General features: G+C 45.4%; 1 protein-coding gene across 1 annotated transcript; it reads right to left on the bottom strand.

Moving 5' to 3' along the window:
* Positions 1-4,222: 4,222 nt before the first annotated feature.
* On the bottom strand, positions 4,223-4,975 carry LOC114080313 (oxytocin-neurophysin 1). The gene is made up of 3 exons (XM_027921873.1): positions 4,856-4,975; positions 4,360-4,561; positions 4,223-4,278 (listed from the first exon to the last, which is right to left on the bottom strand). Exons 1-3 carry the CDS (start codon positions 4,973-4,975, stop codon positions 4,223-4,225), a joined length of 378 nt encoding a protein of 125 aa, XP_027777674.1.
* Positions 4,976-10,596: the final 5,621 nt, after the last annotated feature.

Here is a 10,596-nt window from a genome sequence, read left to right on the forward strand (position 1 = left end):
TTTTTGATGTGTTGTTGTTTTTACCTGCATGTAGCAATCACATGTCCCTAATGATCTTTCTCCTTGATTATATTTTGCCCAATATCAACATTTGTCCCCTGTATTTCTTTGGTTTTTTCTTTGGATGACATGACTTGCCCCATTCTTTGTTGTCAGGTCTTTTTCTATTTCTTCTTTTCTTTTGTGTGATGCTGTAGATGGAACCCAGGGTCTCACTGGTGCTAGGCAAGGACTGTCACACTGAGCTACACTCCCAGCCCTTCCTTTTATTTTCTTCTCTCTCTCTCTCTCTCTTAAAGATCCAAGGTTTTATTTATTTTTTAATATTTATTTTTTTTAGTTTTAGGTGGACACAATATCTTTATTTTATTTTTATGTGGTGCTCAGGATCAAACCCAGGGCCTCATGCATGCCAGGCGAGTGCACTACCACTTGAGCCACATCCCCAGCCCTCTCTCTTTTGATAAGGGGTGTCACTGTATTGTCCAGGCAGGTCTCAAAACTGTGGCCTCAAGTGAACCTCTTGCCTCTGCATCCTGAGTACATGGGACTGACGACAAGCAGAGTCCACTACACCTGGCTTTCTGTTTTTGTATTGTTTTGTTTTTTTCAGGTAAAATTTGCATAGGGTAAGATTCACTGTTTTTGCAGTGTCAGGCTACTCCAAGCTCCAAACTACAATTTGTCCCTAAATGCCCATGTGCTACAGACTTAGTCCTAGGCTTAGCACTCTTGGGAGGGGGTGGAAACTCTAAGAGGTGGGTCCTGTTGGGGGGTTTTTCCTTTCACTGGGACCTGCCCTTGAAGGGGATATTGGGACCCAGCTCCTCTTCTTCCTCTCATTGTTCCTGGCCATGAGGGGAATGACTTCACCTCTTCTTCTCCTCCCCACCATGATGACTTCCTGGCCATACATCCAAGAGCATTTGGGTAACCAACCACAGATGGAGACCAATTAAAAACATGAGCCAAAATAAACTTTCTCTTTGGAAGTTGATGATGTGAGGAATTTTGTCACAGTAAGTGAAAGCTGACTGATACACTCCTGGGTTCCAGGGGGCCTTAGAACTTTGACAACTTTCCTCAAATACCTATTTGTGCATGTCACAGGCATCACCATGGTTGATTTGAATAGGACCTCCATTTCTCCTATGAGTCACCTTTCCATGACAAAGCCTCTCTGGTGCTCACTGGACATGGTTTGAGGAGAGGAATAAGCTTTCGTAGCCCCAGTAACCATCATGGTCGGGTTTGCTGTTGGCCACAGGTTTTCCACAACCCTATCTCTGATCTTTTTCAGAGGGCTGGGGATGTGGCTCTTATCAATAACAATCTTGTTAACATGGAATGAATATTTTATTCAAGTACACAAGAGTGAACAAATTCCATGACCATAGTTTAATATTTATTTTTACTTTTTTGGTTACTGGGAATTGTGATTGTATTCAGGGTCACTTTATTATTGAGACACAGCCACAATCTTTTTTTTTTTTTTTTTTTTTTTGAGTAACAGGTTTACTAAGTTGCTGAGGATGCTGCTAAATTACTGAGGCTGGTCTCAAACTTGCAGTCCTCATGCCTCAGAGTCCTGAATAGCTGGGATTACAAGTGTAGGCCACTGCTCCTGGCTGCTTGATTTTATAATTTGAACACATCTGTCCAGTTTTCAGCCCAACAAACAGTGATCAGCAATACAGAAGTTGGGGAACTTCTGTATTGTTGGGAACACCCCTTCATATCACTGTGCCACCCTAGAACTGCAGCACTGTAGATTAGTTTTATATAATTTTTAAAAATATATTTTTAGTTGTAGGTGGATGCAATATGTTTATTTTATCTATTTATTTTTATGTGATGCTGAGGATCGAACCCAGGACCTCACATGTGCTAGGCAAGTGCTCTATCACTGAGCCCCAGCCCCAGCCCCAGTTTATAGATAATCTTCATTCTTCAGTGCCAAAAAATTAATTGGTTAACTTAAAACATTAAGTTTTCAATAGTATGTATATATTTTTGTCTCCACCTTGTCTTTGAACACCACACATTATTGTTCCTTGTATTTCTTTTGCTTCCCATTTTGATGACATAGCTTCTTGCATTCTTTGCTTACAGCATAAATTAGTTCTGCCTATTTTTGTAATTGTTAAAAAAATCTTAAATTCCCAGAAACACACAAAAAAATTGGTAATTAAAAATCTTACAGTCCTCCAAAGTATATATATATATATATATATATATATATATATATATATTTTGTGTTTCCACTCTGTTTTGAGCCCTACACATGATTTTCCATTACTGGTGGGGTTTTGGGGTACTTTCCAGCTGTTTTACCCACTTTCTCGGGTATGTGAAAAAAAAAAAACACAAAGAAATGGTACATTTAAATGTCATTTAGTTATAGTTTGTTTATTTAATTAATTGGTTAGTTTTTACAGCTTTGTGAATGGAACCCAGGGCCTCTCCCGTGTTAGGCAAGCTCTCTACCAGTGAGCTACACTGTACCCAACATGTTTTATTTTTATTAGACAATGAATGATCTGCTTCTCTTGGTGTAGGGTGTGGGCATAGACCTTCTGAACTTGTTGTTTCTGGTATGTGAGAAAACCACAGAAATGGGAAGACTTATTTATATGTTTGTTTGTTTGTTTCTGCTGAAGATGGAATTAGATGCTCCCATGTTAGACAAGCGCTCCAGCACTGACCTAAAATCCATGTTTTATCTACTTATTTATTTTGGGTACTGGGGATTGAACCCAGGGGTGCTTTATCACTGAGCTACATCCCCAGTCCAACTTTTGTCTTATTTTGAGACAGGGTCTCACTGACTTGTTGAGGGTCTTACTAAGTTCTAAGGTGAGCTTCAAACTTTTGAATCTCTTTCCTCATCCTCCAAGTCACTGGAATTATAGGTGGGCACCACTGCACCTGGCAAGCATGTTTTATTTTTTATTTAATATTTATTTTTTAGTTGTATTTGGACACAATATATTTATTTTATTTATTTTTATGGGGTGCTGAGGATGGAACCCAGGGCCTCGAACGTGCTAGGCGAGTGCTCTACTGCTGAGCCACAACCCTAGCCCAGCATGTTTTATTTTTAACAGTGAACCATCTGCTCCTCTTATTTTGGAGTAGGCTGTGAGCAGGGCCTTCTGAGGTGTGGTCAGCCTCATGGGCAGGTGAATGAGGTGTGTTCTGGGAGGGAGGGATGGGCTTTTATCTGATCCCCCAAAGGGTCCTTGACCTGGGAATAGGTGGGCAGTATACATGGAAGGGTTCTGTCAGTTTGCTCTCCCCTCAGTGCTTGATGGTCATTTCTGTGGCTGTGGGTGCTGAGGACTACAGGCCCTCTGGGTGGTACCCATCTCTGACAAGTTCTGATTCTACACAGGCAGGAGTCAGGCCATTGAGTTGAGACCCAGCTGTGTGGCAAAAGTCTTGGGGTGCCCCAGCCCAATCTCCCCAGCTTGGCGCCGTGGCCTCCTTGGGTGAAAGGGCTCAGCTCTTTGAAACGTGGTGAGCTGTTTCAGCCCTGCCAAGTGCCCTCCCTTAGGCCAGCTCTACTCCTTCAATCTCCAGGGAGGAGTAGGTACTTAGCCTCTCTCCAAGAGTCTGGGAGTCATTGGATCCCCACTGTCCCTTCCCCTTCCCCTGTTCCCCTCTCAGACACTGTCTCTGTGTGCAGATGACTGGATCCTGTCCTTTTGGATCCTTGTTTTTTGGGAACCTGCTGCAGGTCCCAGCCCTTGCTGGGAGGGGAAGCTAGGGCTGTTTTTATATTCCTGGACACCGGTGGGCTCCTTCCCTCTTGTCTTCAGGATGGTGAAAGCATGTTGGGTCACTTCTGAGTTTCCATCAGCCCAGCTGGAATCCATCCCCAATGCCTCCTCCCATTTCAGACAATCAGACACCAGGAGAGTGGAGGGTTGTGGAAATCTGCTTTATTGATTTATTTGCAGTACTGAGGATTACACCCAGGGCCTTGCACTTGTTCTACCACTGGGCTGCATCACAGTCCTTTTTGTCCTTTATTTTGAAATAGGGTGTCATTAAATTGCTGAGGCTGGCCTTGGAATTTGGAATTCTCCTGCTTTGGTGCTCAGGTAGTGGAGATTATGGGCATGTGCAACCACGCTGGGTTTGCTGGATTTTCATTCCTTCTTGGAACAGCTATGGGGAGCTAGGGGTGCGGTCGGAAAGGGTCCTGAGATAGCAGAGCTCAGTGTTGGGAGAAGGCGACCTCGGGGTCACAAGCGGGGTCGGTGCGGCAGCCATCTGCAATGAGAGTTGTTGTCAGGGGCGGTTTTTCCGCATCCCACCGAGCCCGGGTCCCCGCGCTGGCCTCCCAGGGCTCACCTGAGCTGCAGCAGAAGCCCGCGGCCGCGCACCGGCCCCCGCTCCCGCAGGGCTTCTGGCCCGACTGGCAGGGCGACGGCAGGTAGTTCTCCTCCTGGCAGCGCAGCGCCTCGGCTGTGCCCACGAAGCAGCCCAGCTCGTCCCCGCAGCAGATGCTGGGCCCGAAGCAGCGCCCTTGGCCACCGGGGCCGCAGGGGAGGCACTGCGGGGAGGAAGAGGGATAGCAGGAGTGGGGAGGTGACCGAGAAGGTGGGCCCCCCCTGCAGGGTGGGAGGAGCAGATTCCCGGGATTCAGGGATCGGGGAGTGCAGGCGGTTCCATGGGGTGGCAGTCCCTAAGGGCACTGGTTGGCATGGACGACGGTCAGGACGCACAGGGGAAATCTGCCAGAGGCCCCGATGTGCCTGGGACTGGAGGGTCATGCCTGTAGGTGGTCCGGCCTCCAGGCCACCCAGCATAGCCATGCAGATAGCAGGATGAGGGTCGGGTGGCTCACCTTGCGCATATCCAGCTCCAGCGTGGCCCTCTTGCCGCCCAGGGGGCAGTTCTGGATGTAGCAGGCGGAGGTCAGAGCCAGGAGGCCCAGCAGGCAGCAGGCGAGGCTGAGGCTGGCCATGGTGGGGGCACGCTGGGTAAGGGGATCCACAGCTGGTGGCAGTCTTCTCAATCCTGGTCTTTTTATGCTTGGGCGCTCGACCTGCTTAGCAGCTGTCTAAGAATGCAGTCGCATTACTGGTCACAGCAGGTCACTGTGGGTCAGGCTGTGTGTGCTCAGGGTGGACCCTTTCATTACCAGTCCACCCCCCCCCCCAGCATCAATGTCACGCATTTGCTAATGAACTGAGAGAGGGCCTGAGGTGTCCCAGGGAGGATGCAGGCTGGGTCAGCCTGGGCCGTGAGGGTGGGAAAGGAAGAATTGGATAATGGAGGGTGGGGAGTTCAGCCCAACCTAAAGCTATTTTTCTAGACTTCCAGTACCCGAAAGAGGGTGTGAGGGTGGGGATGGTGGACCCTAGGGCTCCTCCTAGGCCTCTGGCTAGAATCCCCATCCATTCACCTTGGTCCATACACATTCAGTCCTTGACCCCCTAGTAACAAGGTCTCCTCTTCCTAAGCCTAATTAACCAGAAAACCTCCCCACCCCAGCACACAGCCACAGCCACTTCCCTGCCCCCAGCACTTGCATGGGCGAGATCCCAGCTTTCTCCCACCTCTAACTACAAGTCAACCTTTCCTCCAGTTAGGAGCTGGGCTACAGTCCACCTGTATTGGAATGGACAATATCTGTGGCTATGTCACCAACACAGGTGACAGGCAACCTCCCATCATATAAAGTTACTGCAAATTTCTCTAAGGATTGTTTAGACTCATGGTCACCTGGAGATCAGGGCACTCTTCTGGCTGCCCCTAGAGCTTGGAATCTAATGGTTTAAAGAATCACATTTGGCATCAGAATCAACTGAGTATAATAAAGTAAAGCAAAATAAACAAATAAGCAAAAAATAAGCTGATAAGTAAGAATATATGATCTGATGAATATATTATCTTAGCAAAAAGCTTGGATTTATATCTACCTCAGGAAACACCTCCTCCCATCCCTCTTCTAGTTAAAAGGGAACTTGATGGAAAGTGGCTATGACGGAAACAGTATATATGGCAGACACTTTTCACAATGGCAAGAGGGAAGGAATATTGTGTAACATATTCCCAAAATCGTGAATGTTCCCTCATCTTCCATCTCACCCCGTTTTACTGCTTTCTACTCCTACTTCCCTGTTCTCCCTGCTCCTTGCTCATTTTCTCTTTTTAAAATTCTTTGTTTCTATTGCTAACTCTTCCTTCTCCTTTGGTTACTTTAGAGTCATTTTTTCTTCCCTCTAATGCATTGGAAGTAAAAAGTGCACATAGAGCCACTGCAAAGGGTGTTTTATGCATTGTTGAAAAACACTTATTTATGGCTACATTTGATTGAGTTATTTCCAGATTCCAAAGCAAAGGTACAGTCCTCCCTCTGCCTGTAGCCAACCTAATTCATAGTGGTTAGAAGTACTCATGGGTGAGAGCTCTGCCTGAAAAATCTGGTTCTCTGTGTTTTTGCCACTTAATATTAAGCAACTCTGATGGATGTTCTGAATCTATTTCTTGCCTGAATTCTGACCCCATTGTCTCAGTTATTTGCATATCCTTTGGGGGCCACATGTCTGAACTCCAGATCACTTTTTTTTTTTTTTTACATTTTGAGGTGATACTTAGTTGTCATTGAATAGTTGGAAGATTATAGAGAATTTAAAGTAGGTTTTTTAAAAAGAGAATCACATTTGAGACAATATCAAAATGTGTTGTAACATTTCAACACCTGCATATAAATGTAATTGGTTTTTTTTATAATTTATTGTCTTTTTTTGTTATGATGATGGAAATTATGCTTTGTTTTATGCGTTTAAAAATTTTTTTGAGGGGATGGGGATACATTCTAGAAAATTTGCACAACATGTGAGAGGCCCTGGTTTTGATCACTAGCACAGGAATAGAGTGGTTGTATGGTGGGGGCAGTAATTTCCTCCTTCATTGGTTTCATTTTAGTGGAGCAGGAGATGTATAATAGTGACATATCCCAGTGGACTACTGCTATAGTTTGAATCTGGTTGTTTCTCAAAAGGTCACATGTTAAAGGCTTGGTCCTCAGGATGCTGTTATTAGGATGTGGTTCAATCTTTATGAGATGGGGCCTAGTGGGAGCACTTTTGGTTGTTGGGTGCATGTCCTTGAAGTGGCTAGTGGGACCTGGCTCCTCATGGCTCTCTCTTGCTTCTCGACCATGAGGTGAGTGGTTTTGCTCCACTGCGTGCTCCTGGTGCCATATGCTGCTTCCCCATAGGCCTGTAAACAACTGGCCCAAGGGATCGTGGACTGGAACCTCTGAGAGCATAAGCCAAAATAAGTCATTTCCCTTTATAAATTAATTATCTCTGGTATTTTGGAGTGGTGATGAAAACCTAGTTAGGAAACAAAGATCAGCCTTATTTTTCTAGCAATAAGCACACTGTATTAGAGGAACTGGGGTGTGGCTCAGGGGTAGCGGGTCGTGTGCCTGCCAGGCATGTATAAAACCTTGGGCTTGATGTCTACTCACAAAACTGGTAGATTACCACATGTTGTGGGGAGGAAAGGAGGGTGCTGTTGTAATTTCTTTTAGGATGATTGATGTAGACTTCCTCTTGAAGATGACCTCAGAGCACAGGGCAACATTGAGTAGAGATATCATATGCATAAAGCAGAGAGCAGTGGTTTTATCCCTTCCCTCACACACACTGGGGATTGAACCCAGGGTCTTCTACATACTGGGCAAGAGCTCTACCATTGAGCGAAATTCTCAGCATTTTATTTTTCTTTGAGGTTGAATCTTGCTAAGTTGCCAAGGTTGACCTGGAACTTGCAGTTCTGCAGCCTCAGCCTTTCCTCAGCCTTTCATGTATACCAGAGTTTCTGGCTCTTCTTTCTGTCTTGATGTGGATCCGCTTCGGTTCCGTACCTGTCTGACTCAGGGCCAGCATTTTTCTCAAATGTTTCTATGCCACATAAGGTGCCCTCTTCTATTCAGTGCAGGAAGTGGTTCTCCAGCTCCTACAATTTTGGTCCCTGTTGTTCACTTCTTCACAGTGAACAACATGATAGAGAGTCCTCAGTTTAGGCAACTGGAAAGTGGGAAGAGAGAAACCCATGCTTGCTGCTAGTAGCAGAGTCCATCTGAACATGAGACCTACCCTGTTGAGACAGTGACTTGGCCACTAGATGGTGCACTCCATCTAGAGGAGAGAAAGACTGTGGGAGTGGGGAGGGAAGATGGTCTGCTGAAATGAATGAACTGTTACTTTTTCAGACAATGTGCTTTAAGGGTGTAGGAGTACTTTAAAGAAAGTTAAGAGATGGGGATTTAATCTGGACATTGCAACATTTAATTATAAAAGGATCTTAGAAAACCTTAACCTTTTATAGCACTATCATCTTATTTCCTTAAGACTTCAGTGACTAGGAAGTAGAAGGTTATGATTTGTTTGTAATGTGTACCCCCAAAGCAGGAATATTCAGAGTTGAAATCATTAGATTATGAGAGCTGTATCCTAATCAATCCTTTTTAGTTTGAATGGACTTATTGGTAACTGTCGGCAGTTGGGATGTGGCTGGAGAAGTTGAGTCACCGGGGGCATGTCCTGGAAGGGTGCATCTTCCTTATGGACCCTTTCTCCCTCCCTCTCTTTCTCTCTCCCTGCTTCTTGACTCTGCCATGAGCTGAGCAGATTTCTTCTTCCCCCATGCTGTGCTGTGTCATATTGGGCCAAGAACAGTGCAGTTGGTTGTCTATACCAAGACCTCTAAAGCTGTGAGCCCCAAATAAACTTTTCCTTCTCTAAGTTGTTCTTGTCAGGTATTTTGGTCACAGCTATGCACAAGTGACTGAAAAGCAAAAAAAAAAAAAAACCTGCATATAAAACTATGTCCAAGGAGTTGGTGTTGTGGCTCAGTGGGAGAGCGCTTGCCTAGCAAGAGTGAGGCACTGGGTTCGATTCTCTGCATTGCATATAAATAAATAAATAAAATAAAGGCCCATCAATGTCAAAAACATATAAACACTACCCCCACCCCACCACAAAAAGAAAACTGTGTCCAAGCAAGGTGTGTTTGTTGAAGAGATGCTCAGTACTTGGCACAGAGACAATGGGGAAAGTTGCCTTGAGGGCATCTCAGAAATTTGCAAGACCACATCCATTGCAGGCTCAGGGAGGTAGAAGGAAAAATTCTCTTGAGAAGAGATTATGGAGGTGCCTTGCTCACATGGGGTGGGGAGGCTTGGGGGTTGTTTCACCTTTCTGAGCCACACAGGCCCTCGGAGGCCATTGGAGCCATGATTCTAGGGGCCCCGGTGTGAATTGGCAGGGGACCTTGGCATCATCCTTCTGGTTCTGGTTCTGCAGGGATGTAGGAGGTTAAAGTTCAGGGGTCATGGAAGCTTCAATTGAGATTTCAAAGGCAGGCCTGGGAGGCCAGGCAAAGTGCAGCAGGGTTGGAGTCCTCATGGATTGCCCTTAAGAGGGCCATGAGTGAACCTGTAGGTGAAGCTGAAGCTGGAATGGAGACCCCAGGAATTAAGAGATGCCAGTAACATGGGCAGCTGAGAAAAACTGCTGGGGGTGGAAGAGCAAGATTAAAGAGAGCCCCTGCATGTTGCAACCAGGGCCAGAGTCAGGGCTGCCCAAGCCCTTTGGAGAGAACATCTTGTAGCCATGTGTCCTAGATGCTGTATGTGGATGGGGACCAGTTTTCCCAGCTGGGTTTCTGTCTTGTTTTGGCCCCCTTTATCCTTTCTGTGTCTCTATTTCTTCCTTTTGGAATGAGAAGGTTTACTCTGAGCTACTTCATATTGGATAGATGTAATTTGTTTTTGATTTCACAGGGACTCAAAGACAAGGGCTTGCCTTGAGTCTCAGGAGAGACTTTGGACTTGGAATGAACTTTTGGGCAATCTGGAACTGTTTTTTTTTTTTTTTAAATTAATTCTTCCTCTTTTTTGTTTTTTGAGAGAGAGAGAGAGAGAGAATTTTAATATTTATTTTTTAGTTTTCGGCAGATACAACATCTTTGTTTGTATGTGGTGCTGAGATCTAATCCGGGCCGCATGCATGCCAGGCGAGCACGCTACCGCCTGAGCCACATCCCCAGCCCAATGTTGGAACTGTTGAGACTGTGGGAATCTTGGGAGAACTAAAAGTTTGCATTACGGGATGGACTTGAGTTTTGGCAGCCGGAGCATAGTCCTCATGGACTGTATATAAATAAATGAATAAAATAAAGGCCCATCAACGTTCAAAAATATAAATACCACTACCACCCCCCCGCAAAAAGAAAACTGTGTCCAAACAAGGTGTGTTTGTTGAAGAGATGCTCAGTACTTGGCACAGAAATGATAGGTAAGTTGACTTGGGGGCATCTCAGAAATTTGCAAGATCATATATCCATTGCAGGGTTATGGTTTGAATATGAGGTGTCCCCCAGATGTATCTGTTAATACAGGAATATTCAGAAATAGAATGATTGGATCACAAAACCTCATGATCTGATCACAACGATTGGATCACAGATCTAATTAGTTCATCCTAGTTTAATGGACTGACTGGATGGTAACTGTGGGCAAATGGAGTGTGGCTGGAGGAGGTAGGTCACTGGGGGTATTCCCTGGAA

Source organism: Marmota flaviventris, chromosome 2 (genome assembly GCF_047511675.1).
Source record: "Marmota flaviventris isolate mMarFla1 chromosome 2, mMarFla1.hap1, whole genome shotgun sequence".
NCBI lineage: Eukaryota > Metazoa > Chordata > Mammalia > Rodentia > Sciuridae > Marmota > Marmota flaviventris.

Coding starts and splice junctions, on each gene's coding strand:
- LOC114080313 (XM_027921873.1), bottom strand. CDS start 4,975: ATGGCCAGCCTCAGCCTCGCCTGCTGCCTGCTGGGCCTCCTGGCTCTG. Junction 4,562..4,855: donor TGGAGCTGGATATGCGCAAG/GTGAGCCACCCG, acceptor TCCTCCCCGCAG/TGCCTCCCCTGCGGCCCCGG. Junction 4,279..4,359: donor GGGCTTCTGCTGCAGCTCAG/GTGAGCCCTGGG, acceptor CTCTCATTGCAG/ATGGCTGCCGCACCGACCCC.